Genomic DNA, 27,812 nt, shown 5'->3' on the forward strand with positions numbered 1-27,812 from the left:
TGGAATGCATCATTCAGATTTATTCAAATGGACAAATGTTCATATGACAATATGATATAATCACAGCCTTGTACAAATACTGTAATAGAAAACATTTTTGTGCAAATAAATACATATTAAAGTTAACATCTTTTAGCAATAAAACGGACAATACTTCATCTCCGATGAGTGCTTTGGAATAAATTATGCAGATTTCGTTTCCTTCTAAGCAATTTGGCAATAATCGCCTTTTTGAAGAGAAAAATCACAGGTTTCTTTGGATACACATCGTAAACATGCTCACTGACGCCTCTAAAAGCAGTTTACTCAGGTTTAGCATTTGTTCTCGACCCTAAACTGGCTGTTTGCATAGAAAAAGGCAACTAAACAGCTGTTTACTTGCTTCCTGAGTTGAAAAGTTAGTAGAAGCCTACGTTCTCTAGATAAGAACATAGGAGGTCTGTGGCGTGTCCTGTTTTACATTACTACATTTCATTTGGTCCCGGTCCTGGCCCGGCTCCTTCTGCACCAATCGAGTGTTGGGTTACAGCGCAAAGAGGCTCAGCACCCACCCGGATTGCAGGAATGAGTGGAAGTCCTTCGTGCCAAGTCTCTCCAATAACCCCCCGTGTGACACAGAAGGGACCTTTGTGAAACGATCCCTCCACTGACCAGTGAACACTGTTTAATTAACCTTTTCTCCTCTCCCTCCTCCCATATTCCCATGTTTTCCTAGGAGGGCAAAAAAGAAAAGCGTAATCTCTCCTTCCAACACCCCTACGGCCCCCCATACAAATACTTGCACACATACACACACCTTTTCTTTCAGTAATCAGAGCGCCAGAATTTCTTTTTTTCCCCGCCGCTCTATTATAACAGTTCAGAATCGGCCGTTGTTTAAAGACTGGGCCGGAAATTGTCTTTCTAAGAGTGGAAGGCGGTCTGGGCTGCGTGACGGTGCTTGGGGGAAGCGGTCAGGGGACATCCTGGCGACCAGGAGCCCAGACGAGCAGGAGCGAATGGGAACAATAGCCCTACACGACCCCCCTGCCCCGAATACAACTCACGGGAATTACGGCGAGCAGGGAAAGAGCGTTTAAAACAGGCATGAAAAGAATCAAATGCCTTTAATAGGTCATAAACAACCCAAATGCCAATGCAGAAGAAAAAAAAACAAGGGTGGAGGTTTTAAAACGCATAGAGATGAAAAGTCGATCAAGTATGCCAAGGAAGGGGACTACAGTACGAGTTTAGCCCTTTCATTAAAGGGAGGATCTCGTTATGTCATGATCAGATCCTCACGGACAAACAAGGGAGTTGCCTGGAGATGCTTTGCTGAGGTTGTCTGAGGACGACAGTGCAGTTACATGAGGGTGATGGACAGAGGAATGGATTTGCATCTGTAAAGACGGCGTGGAGAGGCCCAGGTGCTCAATATGAGCATAAAGTTGGAGGAATATACGGAGTCCCAAAGGTAATGACATGAGAGCATGCCACAACACACCCATCAAGCAAACCAGGCCAAGAGTCAATCAGATGGCGTGCAATGTCCAGAATGAACAGTCTGTGATGTAGTGCCTCCTGGTGGTGCCAAGTGGAAACTGCAGCTCGGCTATGTTGGGAAGCTGAGTGGATACTGGCAGCCACTGCAAACTTTTTGGAAAACATATGCCACTGGTAAGACCAAATAGCTTGTTGTAAAAACAGAATGACAGAGGGTGAAGCAGGGCACTTCAACATAACTACTGAAGGCATATTGAGTTCATACAAAATTGAAAATTCTTTTTACTTGCCCTTGTGTTGTTCCAAAACTATATGACTTTTTATTCTTCTCCAGAACATAAAGGAACATTTTAAAGAAATGATGGTAACCAAACTGTTTTTGTTGCTATTGGTATCCACTAACCCACTAAGACAACTCACAAAATGTCAGAGAGCTTCATACAGGTTTGGAAAGTCAAAAGGATGAGTAAATTACAGTATTTTTGGACGAACCATTCTTTTTAAGGCACCTTCCACCATAAAAAAAAAAAAAACAATGTTGGCTTCTATCTGGTTAAAGTTAAAGGGTTAGTTCACCCAAAAATGAAAATTAGCCCATGATTTACTCATCCCCAATGCATCCTAGGTGTATATGACTTTCTTCTTTCAGTTGAATCCAATCGGAGTTATATTAAAAATCTTGTGGATGGGGGTTTCTATTTAACAGTCCAAAAGAAGTCCAACAAAATGCATCCATCCATAATAAAAAGTGCTCCACATGGCTCCAGGGGTGAATAAAGGCCTCCTGTAGCAAATCGATGAGTTTTTAAAAGAAAAATATCCATATTTAAAACATAATAATCACTTTTCTCTAGCTTGCGCTAACTATCATATGTGGATGACGTAGGATGTACGCGTAGCACATGCGCTGCCGATCTCACAAAAACCAACGTTTGTTTACAGGAGCACAGGAAGCAAAGTTTCCTTACTTTAGCAAAGGAAAAGCAATCTCCTCTTGACTTATATCAAAATACTCCAACATTTTTCTTTACAAATCCTTGTTTTGTACATCTAATTCTTGACCGGTGTTATGTTTTGCTCTCTACTCTGCGCTTCCACATTCGTCACTTCTCAGTGGCGCACGCGCAATGCATACATCCTACGTCATCTGCCTGGAACGGCTTTCGTGTGCGAAAGCACAAGCTAGAGAAAAGTGATTACTACGTTTTAAATATGGAAATTTTTCTTACTAAAACGCATCGATTCGCTACAGGAGGCCTTTATTCACCCCCCCAGAGCTGTGTGGAGCACTTTTTATTATGGATGGATACACTTTATTGGACTTCTTTTGGACTGTTGAACAGAAACACTTGCCCACTGCCATTATAAAGCTTGGAAGAGCCAGGATAATTTTTAATGTAACTCCAGTTGGATTCGTTTGAAAGAAGAAAGTCATATACACCAAGATGCCTTGAGGATGAGTAAATCATGGGCTAATTTTCATTTTTGGGAGAACTAACCCTTTAAAACTTTTAAACTTGTGGCATGTGATCTTCAAAACCTTCTCAAAGAGTGAGAAATAGAGGAACGGCACTACTGAGGGCATAAATGATAAAGAGTAAGTGCGTCTGTGTGACTTCTCAACATGATACACCAAAACTCACTGCACTTCTACAAAAAGAAGGCAGATCTTCCCACAGGGATCGCTCGACACACGCAGGTTCAGACAAGACACCCTTAACGCACGTTTCCCAGATCATCTCAGGAATGTTCTCACCCTTCTGAAGTTCCTTTTGAGGTCAAACGTCACTTCAGGGATGGAAACCCTGTTTAAAAAATAGCTTAAACTACTCTTCGATTGTTGGGTGGCTTAAAACAGTCTCAGTCGGTTAGTCTCCCATTCAGATAAATGTCCAAAACCAGCAACCGAGAGACTAGAAGATAGTTCAAGCTACTTTTTAGGAGGGCGAAGCACCATAAACAAATAAAGAGCACAAAAAAGGTTGTTGATCCCCAAATTTAAATATGCATGTAGGCGAGAAAAGCATTTGGTCCACATACAGCAGTTCCTGATGGCAACAATTCAGATCAGGGCTGATATGAGGTTCGCAGGTGTGAGAGGACAGCGTTTTCCATAATTATTGTCTCTGTAGCCTCCGGACAGGCTAAACAGCTCCTGTCTGAACATGTCCAGTTCTAGAGCAGCGAAAAGCTGCCTTAGGACAGTCTCACACCACTCTATAATAGGAGTACCTCAGTGACACACAGTCCTACCACCATCATCATCATCATCGCAGGATGATTCAGTCCTCCATGTGTGTTTGTGTGTGGAGGAGTGAGTTTATCCTGTCCGTTCAGTCTTCAGTTGAACAGGATTGAATCCGGGTCTCTGTTGGCCATCTGCGCCATGTGTTTAAGAATGTCCTTTTTAGTGATGATTCCCAGCAAACGCCTGAAAAAGCAAGAGAGAGAAGAGAGGGAGAATAGAGACTCTTGTTTTGAATTAATACAAATCACTGATCTGTCAAATCACACAAATCAAACAGACAATTATTGAACAGATGGTCCTAGTTAGCATATGCATGAGAGAGATGTTTGCATAAAGTTTCAAGGCCACATGTTCAAAGAGTGTGTGTGTATGTGTGTTTCTAGTCTTCTCTCTTTTTATATTATGTCATTTCCTTTTATTGTGCTAGATAGATTTTAAGGGTGGATCATAGGGACTGAGAAAGATCAACAGCCACGTTGATCCACTCAACATCAGGACCTGATTAACACACACAGACACACACACACACACACACAGACACACACAGTTACTTAAAAAGGCAAAACAACTTCAGCAAGAATCAGCTTCAGCTGTTTTGAACATATATGGTAGGGAGTGCTCTTATAAGAAAGGGAAAAAAAAAAAAAAATACAACTTAATATGGACTTTTATGAGTATAAATGCCCCCATCTCAGAAGTGCTGAGATTGTTTTATTCATTCAGTGGAACACTGGATAGTTGCGGTGCATTTCTTAGTTCAGTTTATTTCTAAAATGCGACTCACAATCTTAGTGCTAAGTGAAGTCCTGTTCTTAAACCTAACTTTTGACACTGCAAATCATGCAGTCAAAGAAAAAGTCTACGGAGTAGAAGTCAAATTTGTTTAAGAAGCAGAATTTGTCGAAGACGTGGAAGTTGAAGATGTAGTCGAAGAAAAAGTTGACTAAGCAGTATCTGAAAAAGTCAAAGAAGCAGAACTCGAAGCAAAAGTTGAAAACGCAGAAATAAGAAGCAGAAGAAGATGAAGAAAAAGTCAAAGTTGAGGAAGCAGATGTCAAAAAAAAAGTCGAAGCAGAACTCAATGAAGTCGAAGTCTGAAAAAAAGTATAAGAAATCGAAGTCGAAGAAAAAGTCGAAAAAGCAGAAGTCAAGGATTTTGAAGCAGACATTGAAGAAAAAGGTTGAAGCAGACTTCGAAAAAGTCAAAGAAGTTAAAGAAGCAAAAAAGGTCGAAGAAGTAGAAGTAGGAAAAAAAGTTGAAGCAGAGGTTGAAGAAAATGTCAAAGAAGTGGAAGAAGCAAAACTCAAAGAAAAAGTCAAGAAAGCAGAAGTTGAAGAAGTCAAAGTCAGAAAAAAAGTAAAAGTCGAAGTCAGAAAAAAAGTTGAAGCAGGTCAAAGAAAAAGTCGAAAATATTGAAAAAGCCGAAGTCGAAGAAAAGGTTGAAGAAGCAGAAGTCAAGGAAGTTGAAGAAGCAGAAGTCGAAGAAAAGGTTGAAGCAGACTTCAAAAAAGTAAAAGTAGTTCAAGAAGCAGAAGTTTGAAAAAAAAGTCAAAGTAGTTGAAGAAGCCAAAGTCAGAATCAAATCTCAAAAGTCAAAGTCGAAGTAGAAGTCAAAGAGGCCGAAGTAGAAGAAAAAGTGGAAGAAGCAGAAGTCAAAGAAGCAGAATTCGAAAAAGACGAAGAAGTAAAATAAAAAGTTGAAGAAAAAGTCATAGACCTCGAAGAATCCCTTAATGCAGTACTCAAACTGAGGAAGAACCCATATAAATTTCTGATTCGAAATGCTCAACATAGGCAGCAATGACATAAATATGTGAGCGCTGACTCACAATTGATTCCAATTGAGTATGACATTAGCATGTTGCCAAGGAAACCTATTTTTTGTATCAACTGACGAAAAAAAAAAAGTTTTAGCAGTGGTTCTACTATCTTCAAGACACCAAAGTCCCTCACTGGCCTTACCCGTTCTGAATGACGAGGCACTGCCGCAGGCCGAGCTTGCGGAAGATGTCCACTACAATTTCCATGGGCGTGTGCACAGTGACCGTAAAGGGGCTAAGGTCCAAGATGCTGCGCAGTTTGACTGCAGGAGGAGCACTGGATGACATGGGTGGATCACATTCGGTGAACAGGATGGAAGACATGCTTACCACACCCTCTTGATTCCGCCGTGCATTTTCTAAGATGATGGAGTGGGGGAAAAAAAGAGGGAAGTTAGCTGGATAAACTTAACACTAATCCATCAGTTACAACAAGGGTTAATTAGCAAAACTTTTGTGGCAGCCTTGGACTGTTCAGAGATCATCATATTGCACAAAAACTGGCAAGAACTGGCTGAAATCACTGCTTCCAATCTGATTGGCTAGCTGCTCTGAAACGTCTTGGATTCAGGGTGCACCGGGTTTTAATCAGTCATCCAGGAAACAAAGTTGCACTTACAAGGCGCCAGTCTGACAAAATCTTTGTGGTATCAACTTCTTGACTGATAATTAAGGTTTTGGTTTGAGACACTTAGTAGCAAGTAAATAAGAAGCCCTCAGGCACAACTTGATCTCCCTCAATATCAGAATTTTTTTTAAACAAAATATAAAAAAATGCTTTCAGACTGTGGTCGGTTGCATCAGTCAGTTGGCTGGATTGTAAGACAGTCAAACTGATAACATGATGGCCTACAACCAATTTTTACACAAACAGAGAACAATATTTGGCCTAGAAATGTAAGAATATTATGTTATATTATACTAGTTTTTTTGGTAACACTTTACAATAAGGTTCCTTAGTTAACATTAGTTAGCCACATTAGTTAACATGAACTAATAATGAACTGCACTTATACAGCATTTATTAATCTTTGTTCATGTTAATTTCAACATTTACTAATACATTATTAAAATCTTGTTAACATTAGTTAATGCAGCGTGAACTAACAAGAATAAACAATGAACAACTGTATTTTCGTTAACTAACGTTAATGAAGATTAGTAAATACAGTAACAAATGTATTGCTCATGGTTAGTTCATGTTAGTTAGTACATTAATGTTTAACTAATGAACCTTATTGTAAAGTGTTACCGTTTTTTTTATCATACTTACCCATATTCAAATGCATTTCTGAAGGATCATGTGACACTAAAGATTGGAGTAACTTTACAATATTATGGTTTTAAAATAAATGCAGCCTAGGTGACCTAGGCTAGGTTTTTCAACAACATAAATCCTTGTAATAATTACAGCATTTTGTTCTTATGGTCACTAAGGCTACTGCATTTATTTGATTAAAAAAAATACTCTACCAGTCAAAAGTTTTTGAACAGTAAGATTAAGTTTTTAAAGTCTCTTTTGCCTACCAAACCTGCATTTATTTGATCCAAAATACAGCAAAAGCAGTAATATTGTGAAATATTTTTACTTATTTAAAATAACTGCTTTCTATTTGAATATATTTTAAAATGTAATTTATTCCTGTCATCAAATCTAAATTTTCAGCATTATTACTCCAGTCTTCAGTGTCACATGATCCTTCAGAAATCATTAAAATATGCTGATTTGCTGTTCAAGAAACATTTATTATTATTATTAATAATATTTAAAATTGTTAAGTAAATTTTTTCAGGATTCTTTGATGAATAGAAAGAACAGCATTTATCTGAAAAAAAAATGCTTTTGTAACATTATACTATAATTAACTATAATAGTTTGTTTTTTTGATAAAAGATATTGCAGATTGTTTTTTCTTTTAATTCATATGAATAAATTATGTTTTAAAATGTATTAAAATAGAAAACAGTTAAATAGTAAAAAATATTTCAATTAGACGTTAAAAAAAAAAAGTTTATTATAAAATATAATTTATTCCTGTAATCGTAAAGGTGAATTTTCAGCAGCCACTACTCCAGTATCAAATGGTTCTTCAGGAATAATTTCTAATATGCTGATTTGGTGTTTAAAAACATATGTGACCGTGGACCACAAAACCAGTCTTAAGTAGCACGGGTATATTTGTAGCAATAGTCAAAAATACATCGTATGGGTCAAAATTATTTTTAAACTTCATTTGGCAATTTTTTTTTTCAGTATTTTCATTTTTTTGCACCCTCAGATTCCAGAATTTTAAATTGTTGTATCTCAGCCAAATATTGTCCTATCTTAACAAAAATCAATGGAAAGCTTATTTATTAAGCTTTCAGATGATATATAAATATCAATTTTTAAAAAATTGACCCTTATGACTGGTTTTGTGGTTCAGGGTCACATATGAACAAACAAACACACACAGACCTCGTTTTCTTTGACTGAGAAAACCCTGTTAATAGCATATGGAAAGACACTCACCTATGGATATAACCAGGTCCCTTCTCAACACAAAGCCCACCAATCTCTGAGACTGCTCTGAGATCACCACAGGAAAGCCGCTGTAGGTGGTGTCTGCGATGAGTCTCTCAACCTCTTCTACAGTCATTCCGCTCTGCGTCAGCACAGACAGAGGTGGGTCGCTCCGCCGTGGTCGCATCACATCCGTGGCAAGAGTCTTGTGGCGGAATTCTTCTTTGGCCTCCAGGAAGGGGTAACCGTTAAGGCGAATGTGGGCTTCATAGATGCTCTCGCGACCCAGAGCGTCCGAAACCCACTTGCTGGTCATGGCGGCAGCCATGAGGGGCACAATGTACTCTAAACCTCCCGTCAGCTCGAACATAATGACCACCAGAGAGACGGTCATACGAGTCACACCACCTAGAGTAGAAATGAGGAAAAAAAATTCAAACTCTAGCATATGTGTGACCCTGGACCACGAAACCAGTCGTAAGTAGCATGGGCTTTTAATCAATTTTTCAGATCATGTTCCATGAAGATATTTAGCAAATTTCCTACCGTAAATATATCAAAACTTAATTTTTAATTAGTAATATGCATTGCTATAAACTCCATTTGGTCAGCTTTAAAGGCCCCAGATTTAAATATTGTCCTATCCTAACAAAGCCTATTTATTCAGCTTTTAGATTATGTAAAAATCTCAATTTCAAAAAACTGTCTGGTTTTGTGGTCCGGAGTCACATGTGATGCATGAGTTACTTGGTGGTTAAACCAGATTTAAACCAGGAAATGTAAATATTAGCAATAAGTAATAGCGAATAACTTGCCTTAGCAAGCACCAATAATTGGGATGTATAATTGGAAACAGTTCATTAAAAATGTGACAGTCAACGACCAAGCAAGGTCAAGCTACGTTCCTGAAAGCCACCATTAACTACTTCTGCATGGAAGACTGCGCAAGGCAATTTGGTTGCGAAGTGAAAAATAAATCATCTGGAAAATGAAGTTCAGTTAACTTTCACAACTGAGATGCAACTGAATCCCCCCTCACCCAGACAGGCTGCTGCGCCCACCATGGCGTACAGGCCCGGTGTGATGCAGTCTGCCCCTGGAGAGCACCAGCCTCTGAAAATGTCCCGTTCGTGGTTGTGTATGGCCAGCTGCTCCATGCCCACACCAAGAAGTCTGCCTGCTATGGCCCCCACCGCCATACTGGGAATGAATAAACCAGAAGGCACCTGGAAAGAGAACAAGGAGCAAGACAGAATTAATAAATGGAGATGGCAGAGCTTACTTGATATGATTTCAGCGCTTTGACAACTTCAAGACATTTTGAAAGTTTTATTGTGACTGGGTTGAATCAGTACCAAAACCTTTCATATTATGCCAACCACTGTTACAGAGTATTAATAATAAATAGATACCCAAGGCAACAAACAAATAAACAGCTTCAGCTGATGAAACAAAAAAATAATAATAATGATAATAATAAAACAAAATAATAACAATAACATTAATAGCAACAATAACAGTGTAATTGTTAAATCCAAATTTATTTGGAATACATGTAGAGGAATAATTTTTGGTATTGTTAATAAAATTGAAAACTATTAATTATGATTGTTTTAAATGAATTAAAACAAAGCTGAAATAAAGTAGAATTATAAATATTAGATAAAATGGTAACATAAGATAATTAAAAACTACTTAAGAAATCTTGCCTTACCAACTAAATTGTATAAATTATATAAAAGTTGAAGATATTAAATAATAATAATAATAATAATAATAATAATAATAATATTATATAAAACAAATTATATATTAAATTATTATATATTAACGTTGAAAATATTCACCAATCCAAAATCTGATAAATAAATCTAACAAGTCAAATAACTACTAAAACTAAAATAAAAACAAATATAAAAAAAAAATCTAAATATTAATAAATACTATAATAGCTTAGCTTTAATAAGATGATTATTATTATTATTATACTATTATATTAACTAATTGAGTGGTTTTATTCTCAGAACTGTGGTGATATTCAAATGTGACCCTGGACCACAAAACCAGTCATTCGGGTCAATGTTTTGAAATTTATATTTATACAACATCTAAAATAATAAGCTTTCCATTGATGTATGGTTTGTCAGGATAGGACAATATTTGGTTGAGATTATAAACTATTTAAAAATCTGCAATCTGAGGGTGCAACAAAAAATAAAAAAATAAATAAAATTAATAAAAAAAAAATATTGCGAAAATCGCCTTTAAAGTTGTGAAATTAAGTTCTTAGCAATGCATATTACTAATCAAAAATTAAGTTTTGATATATTTACAGTAGGAAAGTTAAAAAATATCCTCTTAGAACATGATCTTTACTTAATATCCTAATGATTTTTGGCATAAAAGAAAAATGTATCATTTTGACTCGTACAAATGTACAGTATTTTTGTCTCTCACTACAAACTTGTTTTGTGGTCCTTTGTTGCCTTTAAAAATAAAAACATCTAGGTCTGTTACCTTCATGCCAAACGTAGCCACAGTGATGAACATCTTAAAAACCAATGCAAGAGCAAGCTGCCACATAGCTGTGTAGAGTCCTGGTCCCGCCGGCCGAGCCCCCAGACCATTAGCGGCAGTAGTATTAACACTTCCTGACGTGCTTCCACTGGTACCAGTGTAGTCGCAGAGTTTCGATGAGTCCAGCAGACCACAGTCATTAAACAGCTCAGAGATCAGTTCGCTGCTGCTCATCCGGGTGTACTCGTTTGGGAACGCTAGCACCGCTGTAAGCAGAGTGACCACCAGAACCTCAAGGACAGGGTAGTGCCCAAGACGGGTGTTCTTTCGTAGACGGCACCAGCCAATGTTAGCACGAATAAAGAAAGCCCCCCAAAGGCCACCGAAGATGCCCAATAGCACAAAAGGTATGAGTTCTAGAAGATGCCAGGGAGTGTGGAATTCAACGTAGAAAAGGACCAATCGGCTGTTGCCGAAGGGATTTATGGAGCGAAGGGTGAATGCTGCAACCAGAGCAGCGAAGAACGAACGCCACAGAGTCTTCAGAGGGAAGTAGTAGCTGACCTGAAAAAGAAATGCAGGAGAAATATGGTCACTGTCAGATGTTAAAACAACATCCAGCAGATGTTTTCACAATTTGTTTAAGATTTAGCATGCACTACTGTGGAAAAAGTTTGGGGTCAGTAAAAATATCATAAACAGATACATTTATCCAGCAAGGACATATTAAATCAAATTACATATTATTTCAATTTATTACACATTAAATCAAAAGTGACACTGAAGACATAATGCTGTCCTACTGAATTTTCTATGCATAAAAAAATCCTGAACAGAAACTTCACAGTTTCCACAAAAATATTAAGCAGCATAACTGCTTTCAAAATTGATAATAAAAAAAAAATGTTTGTCAACATATTAAAATCAGCATCTCTAAAGGATCATGTGACAATAGGGATGTAACGATATCAAAATCTCACAACACGATAATATTGCTATATGTTGTCCACGATTTGATATTTATTGCGATATTAAAAAAAAAAGAAAAAGAAAAAGACGACAAATGAAGACTTAAATTAAAATTGTGTACATTTTAAAGTTAAATTATCTATCGAATGCACTTTGAAAGTTCAAAATTAAGAGCTCCAACCCATGTTCTTAACTAGTCAGAGGGAAAAAGCCAAATTAGAATATAATAATAATAATAATAATAACAATAACAATTGCATATTATTTTTATTCCTATGACAGTAATAGCCATTTATTGTAAAACTATAATATATTTATAGGTATATGTAGGTATATTATTTTTGCTTTACACTACAGCATGGAAATTACAATACTTCTCTCCTTATTTCTACACTTGAAAGATACTTTGAATTTGGACTGCAGTAACGTTGCCCATTTAAACCACAAGCTGTCAGCAATTCATCATGCACTTTTAAGCTTTTATTTTGACTGAAAACTCCAGCTTCAGTGAAAACAGGCTTACAAAAACATGTCACACTACAAATCTAATGAAATGCTGTCAGCTGCCATGAAAATAAAGCATAACTGGTGGCTGACATTTTATGTTGGAATATTTTTTAAAAAATCTACACGTTTTGCCTGTAAGACCTATATGTGACCCTGGACCACAAAACCAGTCTCAAGTCGCTGGGGTATATTTGTAGCAATAGCCAAAAATACATTGTATACATTTTAGGATTTCTCTCCGTATAGTGGACTTCTATGGTGCCCGTGAGTTTGAACTTCCAAAATGCAGTTTAAATGCAGCTTCAAAGGGCTCTAAACCCTTCAAAGCCCAGCAAAAGAAGAAGGGTCTTATCTAGCGAAATGATTGGTTATTTTATTTTTTTACAATTTATATAGTTTTTAACCTCGAATGCTCGTCTTGTCTAGCTCTGCGTGTACTCTGTGTAACAGTGGGTCGGCACATGCAGAGACAAGACAAGCATTTGAGGTTAAAAAGTATATAAACTGTCAATTTCTTTGAAAATAACCGATCTTTTCACTAGATAAGACCCTTCTTCCTCGGCTGCGATCATTTAGAGCCCTTTGACGCTGCATTTTGGGAGTTCAAACTTTCAGGCACCATAGAAGTCCACTATATGGAGAGAAATCATGAAATGTTTTCCTCAACAACAAAAAAACATGTCTTTACAACTAAAACAAGAAAGACATGAACATCTTGGATGACAAGGGGGTGAGTAAATTATCTGTAAATGTTCATTCTGGAAGTGAACGTCTCCTTTAAGGCCTGTAAAGTGAAAAAAAAATGAACCGTTCAATAATCCTGCGCTCTGTGAGCACCATCTTCACGTATGCACACCTCTCTGACAGAGCTCAGAAACAGAACACTTGGCACATCATGAGTGTGTAACCATGACAGAGACAAATGTCCAAAATCTATATCGATTGATGAATTTCTACTGGTTAACCGATATCTCGCTCACCCCTAATCTGGCTGTATAATAATCCTTCCAAAAGATAAAAAAACTGAAACATAAGTTAGAAACATATCTCTTTGTTTATGGAAGGACTGCAGAAATATAAAATGCTTACCTCTTCCAGACTGAAAAGCACTCCTCCAATAGGAGCACCAAACGCTACAGACACTCCCACTGCAGATGCTGCAGACAACACCTAATACACACACAAATATACATTTATTTATTCGCATTTAATTGCATACTTATTTGCTAACTAAAATGCACAATAAAGTGCATATTCACCCTCCTAAATTCACAAACATTATACAAACAGCCTGGACAGTCTAGAAAGAGCCTCGTCTGTTCGCTATTTCTATTACCAAATTGGCACTGGCAACTCTCAGCACATCCGTTAACAGAGACCAAGCCAAAAGGCTTATATCAATGTATTATATTACAAGTTTTGATCCAAGACACAAAATACTTTGTTACTTTTCCGTCAGTCTTTCCCACACTCCCCTCTCCCTTATCTCTCCATCACTCCATTCCTCCTCTCCTTATCTCCCGCCCCAGTTCCTCTCACCTCTCGTCTCTTGGCCTCATTTCGACGGTATTTGGTAAAGAAATGGCATAGGATGTTTGCGCAGCAGCAGGCTACGTGAACCAGCGGACCCTCCTTCCCCAGACTGAGGCCGGACGAGACGGCCAGCACCAGTGTGATGGTCTTTATGATTAAAGTCCACTTCCCCAGGTACCCCCGAATTATAAAGCCACTCAGGATGGTCTTAATCTGTAAGAATTAAAGACTGGTTATTCAGGATTCAAAATTATCTGCAAAAACTGGCCATTTTCCAGACCATGAGTTAAAGTACGCTTTTTATTCACTTCAGCAGTTTTTCTTGGCATACAAACATGTCTTAATGGATCGTTTTAAAAGCAGACATTAAAAATGTCCTTAAATCTCCGCTGACAACTCCTCCACATGGATTTAAATCAGTAGTACAACTACAATAATCTAACATGGGTTTTATGTCAGACAGACAGTGTGACTTATGTCAGAAAGCCCTTCATTGTTCTCTCAGCCAAGGTTAGAGAGCAGACGCAATTGTGGTTAAACATCTGAAAACATTTTGAACATCTGAAAACAGTACAGAAAATTGTCGAAACTGTTGAAAACTATAATAAACTGATATAATCTCCATCCAACTGCTTGTCTTTTTTGATGGTCTCACTTTATTCAGACAGTTTAAAATAAAAACTGAACAGGTTTTAGATATAAAATGGCTTCCAAAGTTTTGTTCACTACTGTGTGCTTAACGGAGATGTCTGTAAAGTTACATTTAAAGGGATAGTTCACTTAAAAATGAAAATTCTGTCATTAATTACTCACCCTCATGTCGTTCCAAACCCATAAGACCTTTGTTCATCTTTGGAACACAAATAAAGATATTTTTGATCAAATCCAAGAGCTTTTTGAACAGAGCATGTTAAAGTTAGTTAGTAAAGACATTGTTAAAATAGTCCATGTGACATCCGTGGTTTAACCATAATGTTATGAAGCTACAAGAATACTTTGTGCACAAAGAAAAAAAAAAAAAGACTTTATTCAACTATTTCTTCTGTGTCTGTGTTGTGTTGCCGTCTACGCAAGGTCAGAAAGCTCTCAGATTTCACTAAAAATATCTTCATTTGTGTTTTGAAGATGAGCGAAGGTCTTGCGGGTTTGGAACGACATGGGGTTGAGTAATTAAGACAATCTGATTGTAGTTGTAGATTGAGTGATTTGTTGGGAAAAAGAGCTTGAATGTGTGGAAAGACACATAACACATTGTGTGTGAGCATTTGAGAATCATCTCACCTCTGGTATTCCTGAACCGCAAGCATAAGGGGCGAAGGTTTTCACAAGACTCACAGCCAGGAAGGAGAAGAGAAGAGCCCAGCACACATACATGAAATAACTCACCACATATGCACTGGCCCCCTGCAGGACACACACAGGATTGTATGAAACTTACACACGGATCTTATACACTGTCACCCCCTACTGGATATATCCACAGTTAGAGGGTTTTTTCTTCCATACTTTTCACATCCTAGTCCTATGAAACTTGATTTGTAAGTTTGAGACTAAAAATATTAAAGAAATAAACACTGTAGATTTGAATAGTTATAAATGTTTAAGGCTTGAACCTCCCTTCTCGATGTTTTTAAAATAATGCCTTAAATCTCAAGAGACAGGATCTTAAATGATCCACAGAAATTTCTGCTACAAAAAGGCTGCTAAAATTTAAAACAGGTGAGTGAATAATTGAAAAAAAAAAAAAAACGCTACCACAAAAGTAAAAATATAATTAAATCTAAGATTAAAATACATGTTTTATTGTCATTTCTTCAAACACAATATTGTAGCTTTGTCTTCATACCACAAGGGGGTGATATACACTACCACTCAGAAGTCTGGGGTCAGATTTTTGGAAATATAAGGGAAACATTAAACAGTAAAAGTGATTTATGTTAGAAATGATTTTTACTTCAAATAAATGTAACCTGAAAAGAGTATCACTGTTTCAACAAAATTAATCTGCCCAAATGTGTTTAACAAAAGTTTTTAAATCAGTGATACATTACATTTTAATACAGTGGGTACGGAAAGTATTTAGACCCCCTTAATTGTTTGACTCTTTGTTATATTGCAGCCATTTGCTGAAATCATTTAAGTTCTTTTTTTTTTTCCTCATTAATGTACACACAGCACCCCATATTGAAAGAAAAACACAGAATTGTTGACATTTTTGTAGATTTATTAAAAAAGAAAAACTGAAATATCACATGGTCCTAAGTATTCATACCCTTTGCTCAGTTTTTAGTACAAGCACCACCCTTTTGATCTAATACAGCCATGAGTCTTTTTGGGAAAGATGCAACAAGTTTCAAAGGGGATCCTCTGCCATTCTTCCTTGCAGATCCTTCTCCAGTTCTGTCAGGTTGGATGGTAAACGTTGGTGGACAGCCATTTTTAAGTTTCTCCAGAGATGCTCAATTGGGTTTAAGTCATGGCTCTGGCTGGGCCATTCAAGAACAGTCACGGAATTGTTGTGAAGCCACTCCTTCGTTCTTTTAGCTGTGTGCTTACTGCTTAGGGTCATTGTCTTGTTGGAAGGTAAACCTTCAGCCCAGTCTGAGGTCCTGAGCACTCTGGAGAAGGTTTTCGTCCAGGATATCCCTGTACTTGGCCACATTCATCTTTCCCTCAATTGCAACCAGTCGTCCTGTCCCTGCAGCTGAATAACACCCCCACAGCATGATGCTGCCACCACCATGCTTCACTGTTGGGACTGTATTGGACAGGTGATGAGCAGTGCCTGGTTTTCTCCACAGATAGTGTTAAGAATTAAGGCCAAAAAGTTCTAAACTCCATGCGGGCTTTCATGCGTCTTGCACTGAGGAGAGGCTTCCGTTGGGCCACTCTGCCATAAAGCCCCGACTGGTGGAGGGCTGCAGTGATGGTTGACTTTCTACAACTTTCTCCCATCTCCCGACTGCATCTCTGGAGCTCAGCCACAGTGATCTATGGGTTCTTCTTTACCTCTCTCATCAAGGCTCTTCTCCCCCCGATAGCTCAGTTTGGCCGGACGGCCAGCTCTAGGAAGGGTTCTGGTCGTCCCAAACGTCTTCCATTTAAGGATTATGGAGGCCACTGTGCTCTTAGGAACCTTAAGTGCAGTAGAATTTTTTTTTGTAACCTTGGCCAGATCTGTGCCTTCCACAATTCTGTCTCTGAGATCTTCAGGCAGTTCCTTTGACCTCATGATTCTCATTTGCTCTGACATGCACTGTGAGCTGTAAGGTCTTATATAGACAGGTGTGTGGCTTTCCTAATCAAGTCCAATCAGTATAATCAAACACAGCTGGACTCAAATGAAGGTGTAGAACCATCTTAAGGATGATCAGAAGAAATGGACAGCACCTGAGTTAAATATATGAGTGTCACAGCAAAGGGTCTGAATACTTAGGACCATGTGATATTTCAGTTTTTCTTTTTTAATAAATCTGCAAAAATGTCAACAATTCTGTGTTTTTCTATCAATATGGGGTGCTGTGTGTACATTAATGAGAAAAAAAATGAACTTAAATGATTTCAGCAAATGGCTGCAATACAACAAAGAGTGAAACATTTATGGGGGTCTGAATACTTTCCGTACCCACTGTATATATTAAAACCAGGTATTTCAATTTGTAGTAATATCTGAATATGTTTTACTATATTTTTGATCAAATAAATGTATCATTGGTGACCATAAAAGACTTTATTTTTTTAAAAGCATTCTAAAATGTTTTACCGACCCCAAACTTTTGAACGCTAGTATATACTAATACTAACTAATTGTAATCCACAGGCACCTGGAACTCATTTCATTTGGCCTTTGCAGAACACTAATTTATTTGGAAATCTTTGAGCTAAACAGGCCTGTAAAGCTTGGATTCTGCTAAATTGGAAACACTTTTATAATTACAACAATCAGACAGAAAATGAAATGGAACATACATCTGTCCTTCATGTCAAGATGTCAGTAACAATTTGATCTTTACACAAACAATAACCACAAATGTTTTCTCATGTCAGTGGAAAAATGAATGCAAAATTTGATTCAAAGCCACAACATAATGATGAAGTGATTACACAAGTAATATTCTCTCCCTGGTACTGTACGCTCACACTGAAAACAATAGGTTTTGAATACAGAACCCACCTCATTGACCCCCACCATGAGTTCAGCCCAGCTTTTCCACTGAGGACACTTGTCTCTTTCCTGGAAAGTGGTTTCATTGGAAGCCCAGCAGCAGTGCTCATGATTAAACCAGAACCCGTTCAGGCACACACCCTCTTTAAGGTCTGTCATCCAATGGGCAGATATGTCTATACCTCCAGCCAAGGCCCCTGGGTGAGATGGAACGCAACAGACTTTTAAATTCACATCATATGAGTGGTGTTTGCCTAATGCAAATTTGTCACCATGATGATATATTTTGGGAGTTTGCCAGATCATTGCATTGTGGTTGCTACAGTGTGGTTTTTAGCAAATAGCTAGGTGTTTGGCCCAAATCAAACAAGCTCATCTACTCAAGTTTCTACAATATTCTAGATGTGATCCTAGGACCTTCTTCAATGCAATTTTAAAGGATTTTAAAATTTTTGACAGTGAAGTAACAGCACATCTGTTTTTCAACATTTTAAGTAATCATTGCTCTCTATATGTCACAAATGGTGTGTGCTCGAGTTGTGTACTTGAGCAAGATTAATACTGATGCTTACTAATTTCCTTCATATGGAAGCTCATTTCTGACAAACATAATAAAAAAACCATGCTTTGGTTATTCATAATTCTTAAAGTCATAATTATGACACGCAAAGTCAAAATTAAGAGACAAAAATGTATAATTATTGACAGCAAGCCAAAATTTTGGTCATAACTGACTTTTTATCTTATTATTATGACTTAGTATTTCATCCTTTCAACATTTCTATTTCATCCTTAAAAAAATATATGCTTCTGTACTATTAAAGCTCATTTCCAACATAAGAAAAAAAAATGCTTTTGGTAATCCATTATGAAAGTCATATAAAGTCAAAGTGTGTATAAAGAGTATAAAATCAAAATAATGACATAGTAAGTCATAATTATGAGATGAATGAAATTTAAAAAATTATCATTTTGAATTTTTGAAATTTTTAATTTCTGCAATACAAAGTCAACAAAATTGTAGCATAATTACATTTATCTCGTAATTTCAACTTTTTTGTTATAATGATGAAGTACCATTTTTTTCCTTTTACAGCAGAAATACCTTTATGATTCAACATGTAAGTGGTGTAAAATTAAAAAAATATTCACCTAGACCAATAAGGTGGTGATGTTTAGCAGGAAAAAAAAAAACTTAAAGGAGAAGTTCACTTCCAAAACAAATTTACAGATAATTTACTCACCGCCTTGTCATCATAGATGTTCATGTCTTTCTTTCATTTCAGAATTTCTCTCCATATAGTGGACTTGTATGGTGCCCCCAAGTTTGAACTTCCAAAATGCAGTTTAAATGCAGCTTCAAAGGGCTCTAAATGATCCCAGCTGAGGAAAAAGGATCTTATCTAGTGAAACAAATGGTTATTTAAAAAAAAACAAAAAAAAAAAAAAAAAAAGACAATTTATATACTTTTAGACCTCAAATGCTCGTCTTGTCTAGCTCTGCGTGATCTCTGTGTATTCTGGTTAATGAAAGTTAGGGTATGTCGAAAAACTCTTTTTCTTTTCCAACATCAAACTCACCCTACATTTCTGTTTTACCCTTTTTTGTAAAGAGCATTTGATTTTGGATCTTAGTACTTCTGCAGCGATGTAGGACGATTTTGAAGTTAAAGGAGAAAATTTGATCAGTTTTTTTGACATACCCTAACTGTCTTGAACCGGAATACGCAGTTCATGCAGATCAAAAAGTATATAAATTGTCAATTTGTCAAAACGTTTGTTTCGCTAGATAAGACCCTTCTTCCTTGGCTGGGATCATTTAGAGCCCTTTGCAGCTGCACTGAAACTGCATTTTGAGTTTGAACTCAGGGGCACCATTTAAGTCCACTATAATGAGAGAAAACTCTAAATGTTTTCCTCAAAAAACTCAATTTCCTCTGACTGAAGAAAGAAAGACATGAACATCTAGGATAATAAGGCCTGAGTAAATTATCTGTACATTTTTGTTCTGGAAGTGAACTTCTCCTTTAATTGCTTGATTGCTGCCAGCAATCAAGAAGTGAGAAAGTAAACAGGAAGTGGGCAAGATGTGGGCTGACCTGACATGAGTCCAATGAGAAGCATCAGAAGCCAGCCGGAAAAGGCATCACTGACACTGAGGAGCAAGGCCACTGTGGACTGCTTACTCTTATTGGTGATCTGAAAGAAAGATGAAGTGTTAAAACAGGAACCGAGGAGTGAAGTTTCAAAAGCAGTGTCATTCCAGCTTACCTCTCTATGCCGATCTCTGTCTTTAGACTTCTCCCTAACCCAGTCGATGGTGTTGAAGTCCTCATAGGTGCCAATGCCAGGAACGGCGTCGTCCAGTAGATCCATCAGCTTAGGACCGTTGTTCGGCCTCCAATCCGGTTTACAGCGGCCTACAGAGACAAAACAACAAATTCTCATGGGAAACCAGCAGACACTCGGCATATTTGCGTGCAGCAATGCATGCCTGTGCCATTTTTCTATTGTGAGAGAAGCAGACAAGCAGATTGCAAATAAAATGCCAATTAATCGTGAACAATTCCCATTGTGGTCTGAGAGGAATTACAGATAACAACCAGTTCAGTAATGCATTGTTAATTAGAGCTGTTAGTGTGTGTGATATCGCTGGCAGGTCAAAACTAATGCACTGTGACAGAGCCAGACAGACTTAACAAAAAGAAAAGTGCTGCAGCCGACCTCAAACGCTGACCACAAATAACAGTGGATGAAGTCAGTCAAAATACAAGCCAGTTAGAACAGGAAACACAGTGAATGTTACATGTGTTTACACAATACACAATTTACACAATTTTATTTTACTTTGAGCATGTTTACTCGGAAACAAGAGAGTGGAAGCAGCGACGAAAGTGACTCGAGTTATTGTCCAAAGATGTTGAAATTGTCAACAAAAAAGGTAGCACAAATTCCATTATATAAGTGGTTTGGCTATCTGAAAAGTGACTCTCAGCTCAGCTGAGAGTTTGGCGCGATTGTTAAAACTGAAACCGAAAGCAAAACACGCACGCGCATTCAAAAGCAATTTTAATCCCCCTTGTTTAGAGAGTGACTCCCCAATGCACGCAAATTAGGCTACATGACATATCTAGGCTGTTATTAGTATGTAGACTATGATAGGTTGTGTATGTCTATAGCTCTGTATCATGCTTGAAATATTCGGTCTCTATTTGCACTTTGAATATTTAGAGAGTAGCCTACTTTGATTATGGCTGAATTGTCTGCACTTAATACGATTAAGAAAGAACTGTGTCGTAATTTTTTTGTTATTTATACTGTAGATTGTTTCAAAATGCAGTGGTTGCCTCTAATTTAAATAGCTCAACCTATAATAGAGAAAATAAACAATTGTGTTAATAATAATAAATAATTGTGTTACAAATTATGTTTTTACAATAATTTTATGTTTACATTTTGTACATTTGCTCTCATTTACCATACTCTGTCACAACTTTTATTTTTTAATTTATTTTAGAAAGTTGTTTTAATTTTTAAGGCCAAAACTGTCATCTGTTTTTGTTAATAAACTATACTTAAAAATGTAATTTAATGAATCCTTTAATTTTTGTGGCTTTAGTCATTGTTGGGATACTATTTTAAAGCTGGCAACATCAAGAGCTTATATCGAAATATTTATCGTTATCGTTCAATATGGGAAAAAATTATCGAGATTGCATTTTTGCCATATCGCCCAGCCCTACTTGAAAACACAAATTTCTTCAAGAACTATGATTAAGTAATCAAATGCTACATAGAGAATCAATACTATGCAATCGGACTAGACAGAAGTTGCTGTGGCTACGGTCATACTCAAAATCAGACTACAGTTTATTTTTTAATAAATTACATGATTATATATTTTCCTTTCTAAAATAGCCTACCACTTATATACAATCAGAAAAGTTTTCCAGTTTTGTGGACATTCACACAAAGATCAGTCAGTAGTCAAGTGGCTACACCACATTTGACTGGATTTACAAAAATTCCAGGTTTTCAACTATTGATGAACAAATACATTTATGAACAATAAATTTCACAATTTTTGATATTTTACCATGCATTACTTTGAATGGCTTTTGTCTTTCAAACACATTAAAGTGCACAAATTCACAAACTGTTTTGTCATCTGATCCGCTTTCACCGAATATATTTTTTATTTGAAGTTCCCCTGAACTATTACAATAAATATTTTAATAATTAGGCATTACATTTGCATGTTCATGGTTCTCTAACGTTGGTTACGGACACATGACATGCAAGTTAACAAATAGAATTTAATTTTTTTCAGTAAGTGTTTTATTTTGATTCATTTTAACATTATTTATCAATTTAACCTTACTCATTTAACAATTTTATGATTTAATTAATTAGCTTTTCATTAACCTCATAAAGACGCTGTAGTTCCTTGTGAAACCTTGATGGAAATGTACTTTTTAAATCTAATCATGTAGTTAATAACAACAAACAGAATGCATTTTCTTAGTCTTTGAATTTTTATATCAATATGGCACAAGTTTATCCTAGATAGGTCAAATGTAATCTGAAAGTAGTCTGATTATATTACCTAAAATGTGTAATGTAATAAATTACATTACTAACTACAATTTGTCATGTAATTTGGAATCAGTATCGTATTATTTGCAAGTAATCTACCCAGCTCTGACTGTAGTATTGCAACATTACACACACAAAAATGTGTTAAATTCACTAAACAAAAAAATTAAATTCAATAAAAAACAAAAGCACAGACTAATTGTATTTAATGTATGGGCTATTTTGATTACCCCCATTAACAATCACTTTATAGTTACACTTTATAAAACACTTACTTGTAGGTTAACCTTCTACACATTTACTGTCCAACAACAAATATTTTAGCAAACCATATATTTTGGTGCCTCTTTTTTTTGCGCTCCGTCTCGGAGCATGAGGCGCTCATTGACTTGAGTCTATAAAGTTTAGCAGAGAATCGTGGGCAGAACCCTTATGCACTCCTGACAGCAAAATGAAAATATTTGCATGACATTCATAACATTTACAGATGAAGCATATGCTTGTGAAATGTAAGTTATGCACTGAGGAAAACACCACATCTCAAATCCATTAAACTAACTAAACTAAAAATGTTAGCACACATGTCTGGGAGCAAACCACATTAAACTACACATCAACTATATCTTAAGTTATTTTAAAGCCTCTAATATAAAGCATGTTTCATGTTTAGGACAAATTGGAGTATGCACTTGCATATTCTTATATTTTTCAGACGCATTTGTAATAAACAACTTTATATCAGCATAAACGGTATACGGTATCATGTCTTAATATAAAATATAACAATGTATCGTACAAACTCAATATACAACCCAGCCCTGTTTTTACACACACAATGAATTTGCACAGATGATTACGTGAAGACACACGTCACACGTTAAAGATCAAACAAGTTTAGCTGGTTTAACACGTGTAGAGTAAAAGACACCAGGCCTTCAGACTTGTTTCTAAAACAATGATACAAATTCAAAGATTCAGGTTCAACTTGAAACAAGGCCTCTGACAGCACAAGAGCATGCTCATACTTTCAGCATCTGACATATAGGACAGTAATGCAGTCGGCTATAAGGCGCAGTCTGTGCTATCAGAATCTTAACCTGAGCCGAAATGAAAAAGAAATATCTTGTGACATTCCAAACCTGTACTTCTTTCTTCTGAGAAACACAAGTGAAAATATTTTGCAAAATGTTCAAGCTACTCTTTTCCATACAAAGGAGTGGAGACTAAAAATTTTGTTTGTTACTTGATGTAAATTATATCTTTTTAGGAAAAAAGATGTCCACCAGCGATGGTGAAAAAGGAAAAAAAAACTTCTCACTCACAACAAAATCTTCTTCAGCACCTAATTACAGGTGCAAGAGTCATCTTAAATTGTAATTAGGCGCTAAAGGTCATGCTGGTATCAAATCATTCTCAGCAAAGCTTTGTCTTTATAATCTTGTAGTTGCTTTTTTAGGTTGTTTTTTTAATGTTCGAATGTCTAAATCATATGCAAATGGGCTGCAGTGAGTTAACAGGAAATTTTAGCGCTCAAAATAGCTCTATGGGAAAATAAGGCTAAGGGAGCAGTGTGGACTTTGACCCATAAACCGTTATTTGAGTTTAATGTACTTTGACTTACTGGAAAAACATTAAGGAGGAAAACATGTTTCAAGCATGGGGGTTTAAGAGGAACCAGCAGCTCTGTAAAAATGAGTCTGTGTGCTTTTATTATTATTGCGTAATATACGGTCTCATTCAATTCACTTTGATCTCATATGTTGGGTTTTTTACTTTTGATCTAGTTAAGGAAAGAGGTAAATGAATAGAAAGAGTAAAGACTGCGTAAGAGAAGGAAAGAGAACAAAGACCTTTAGCATGAAACACAGCGGCTAAACCTGAAAGGAACTTTCAGTGCACTTCCTCTCAGTTCTCAAAATCTTCTAATCATTCTTACAAGAAATTAATTAATTGCTGGTATCTTTAAAGGATAACTCGGGTACTGATATAATTCCAATGAATACTGAGCAATGGGTCATGTGACTTGTTCTGACAAGCATCATACTTCAACAACAAGTGGTAAAATGCACATTGAACACGATGGCTGTAACTACATTTCCTTCCTGGCACAGTGACTCATAACTGCCTTGTATGTTTATCAGACCTCAGACAGAATTGAGGTGACACAGTTCGGTTCTTATGCTTATTGTTAATACTTATTGTATTATCATCACTGTCATTGATCTCTCCCCTCCTCCCTCATTTTCTTTTCTTTTATCTCTTAATGCATCACTGAAAACAAAGCTGAAACACACACAGTGCATAACATTGCCTCAGGCACACACAATACACATTCATTAGTATTTTGCCATTGTTTGTTCAATAACGGGAAGAATAAAGGGTCTTCATAAGGATTCTTATTTATATTATTCAGAACACCCACACATAACACATGCACACATAAAAAAAACCTACACTAACATAATAGTAGCACAAAGTTCCCTGGAACACCACACATCAAGGCTGGAGCTGCAGGCTACAAGGAGAAGAAGACAGGCAGAAAGCATAGACTGTGTACAACAGGAATGCTCTTTTTTAGTTTAATTCTAATAATGTCCAACTTCAGGGTGTGGTAGACGTCTTTTTGCTGCGAAATCTACACTGATTTTTATAAGTAAACTTAAAGGTGAGCTATTATGCCCCTTTTTACAAGATATAATATACGTCTCAGGTGTCCCCAGAATGGTCTATGAAGTTTTAGCTCAAAATACCCCAAAGATCACTTGTAATATCATTTTTAAAATGGCTATTTTGAGTGGAAGCAGAACACATCTGTAGCATGTGCACAGAAAGTGTCTGTCACACGGCGTGTATACTAAACCAAGTTCTCTTTCATGTCTTATTGTGCGTAAACTATCAAATACACACAAGTTTATGTTAACATACACACGTTGGGTTTACATGTTTTATGGGGACATTCCATAGGCGTAATGGTTTTTATACTGTACAAACTGTACTTTCTATGGCCCTACACCTACCCTACACCTAAACCTAGCCCTCACAGGAGATTGGGCACACCTCTACTTCCTCAAAAAAACTCATTGTACATGATTTATAAGCCTGTTTCCTCATGGGGACCTAAGAAATGTCCCCACAAGGTCAAAATCTACTGGTATTCCTATCCTTGTGTGGACATTCGGTCCCCACAACGTGATGAATACCAGGTACAACAAAATATTAGGATATAAAGTCTAAATAGTGTTCTTTGCTCATCTGTGCACCAATAACAGAACAGTTAGCAAGCTTTGCTGTTGTCGCTTGGTGCCGTGGGTGGAAACGTGCAGGTTAAAGGGAGGTAATATTATAATAAGATCCCCTTTCTTTATCACAGGGGGAGCAAAATCTTAGCATACACTTACAGAGAAAGGCTTACTAAAAGTTAAGTTACTGGGTTGTCCTTTTTCATGTTTTTGGGTTGGTATATGCACCAGGGACCCGTTTATAGCAGTTAAATTAGGAAAAAGTAAGATTTTTATGATCATGATAACTTTTCTATTATTAATTTCAAAATTTACATTTATAGAAGCTTGTTTCTGCCGTGAGATAAAAGGTAAAAGTTCAACTGAGACTCAGAGAATTGTGAGATGCAAACATGGAAAGTGCAAGAAAAAAAAAAACTTTTTAGTGCAATACAGAGTTATTTCTGAATTCTAAATTAATTCTTATAATTGTGAGGAAAAAAGTATGAATTGTGATAAAAAGGTCACATTTACCTTATTTACCTTATTCCATGGCAGATAAAAATGGATAATTACTTGATTATCCATATCTCATTTTTTATAGAAAAATCACTTTTTGTTTTGCCCCCAACAATACAAACTACAGAGCTTTGATCATTTAAGCATTTTAAACAATTTAGGCATTAAATATCAACTTACTAAGCCATATTATTGTGACATTTATATGCATTTTATGCAAGTAGTTTGCTATATGTTATAAGCTCTCACTGAGTTACATTACAAGCTATCAGAATTTCATTTTTTTGGCCATACAAATGTGACCCTGGACCACAAAACCAGTCATAGGAGATTTATACATCATCTGAAAACTGAAAAAATAAGCTTTCCATTGATGTATAATTTGTTAGGATATGACAATATTTGGCCTTTTAAAGTTGTCTAAATGAAGTTATTAGCAATGCGTATTGCTTATGTTTTGATAGATTTATGGTAGGAAATTTACAAAATACCATGGAACGTTATCGTTACTTTATATCCTAATGATTTCTGGCATAAAAGAAAAATGTATAATTTTGACCCATTGCTACCTATGACTGGTTTTGTGGTCCGGGGTCACAATTATCAACAGCTGCACCAAATTGCATATTTTTGCTCAGTTTGGACCTCTGAAAAACATTGAGTTTGTTTTACTCCTTGACTCCATATTCTCACTATATTATGTATATGAGCCATAAAAATTGATTGTACCAAATATGATACTCAGTAAAAAAAAACTTGTCAAAATTATCGATTTTTCTTTAATGCCAAAAATCATTCGAATATTAAGTAAAGATCATGTTCCATGCAGAAATTTTGTAAATCTCCTACTGTAAATATCAAAACTTAATTTTTTATTAGTAGGCAAATATGCATAGCCAAGAACTTCATTTGGACAACTTAAAAAAATGTTTAGATTTTTTTGCACCCTCAGACTGCAGATTTTCAAATAGTTGTATCTCAGCCAAATATTGTCCTATCCTAACAAACCACACATTTTCATCAATGGAAAGCATATTTATTCAACTTTCAGATGATGCATACATCTCAGTTTTAAAAAAAATGTTCCAGGATCACATATGCAAGTTTTTTTTAATGATTTTGTCTAAAACGATTCCATTTCAAAGAAACACGATTTTCTGACTATTATTTCATATATCAGGCTTTAAGGTTAAGCTAAAACTGTTATTACAATTATACCGTAAGAGTTTCAGACAAGAAGGAAGAGTAAAATAAGGAAGATATAAATTGTTGAATACAGACATGGAAAAAGGAACTTCCTGATATATACCAGTCTGTCAATGACATCACACACAGCATCATCAGTATCTGCGCAAAGAACAGAGTGATCTGATCCCACCAAACTGACACCACTGAAAGATTAGACCTAGATGTTTTACAAAACAAATGTGTGATACTCCACTCCAAGTGTGAACGCTTACCCTTTATCTAATCTAAATGTTCATAAGTCTAAACACCAAAACAAACCATTTAATCTTCCAAAAGCATAAAGTTCTGTGATAAAAGCTAAAAAAAAAAAAAAAAAAAGTACAGTGTGTCCAATATAACATATTCTATAACATCTTCTGTAGTGCGTGCGTCCCTACCTGTGCTGTAATCTCGATCCAGAGGCGGGACATCCTCACTGAAGTCCACTGTAGCATCTGAAATATCAATAGGTTACTGTCGTAACCCCGGTTCTCTGAAACATCGAGT

At 36.3% G+C, this 27,812-nt stretch overlaps 1 protein-coding gene across 1 annotated transcript; it reads right to left on the bottom strand.

Annotated features, from left to right (window-relative positions):
* Positions 1–27,767, bottom strand: clcn5b (chloride channel, voltage-sensitive 5b). The gene is made up of 12 exons (XM_073836312.1): positions 27,704–27,767; positions 20,017–20,165; positions 19,845–19,944; positions 17,755–17,942; positions 14,862–14,984; positions 13,587–13,793; positions 13,137–13,217; positions 10,572–11,135; positions 9,094–9,280; positions 8,064–8,462; positions 5,694–5,910; positions 1–3,913 (listed from the first exon to the last, which is right to left on the bottom strand). The coding sequence occupies exons 2-12, from the start codon at positions 20,119–20,121 to the stop codon at positions 3,823–3,825; spliced, it is 2,262 nt and encodes a 753-aa protein (XP_073692413.1). The 5' UTR covers positions 20,122–20,165; positions 27,704–27,767; the 3' UTR covers positions 1–3,822.
* Between the last annotated feature and the right edge of the window lie 45 nt (positions 27,768–27,812).

Source organism: Garra rufa, chromosome 3, assembly GCF_049309525.1.
Source record: "Garra rufa chromosome 3, GarRuf1.0, whole genome shotgun sequence".
Classification (NCBI taxonomy): Eukaryota; Metazoa; Chordata; class Actinopteri; order Cypriniformes; family Cyprinidae; genus Garra; species Garra rufa.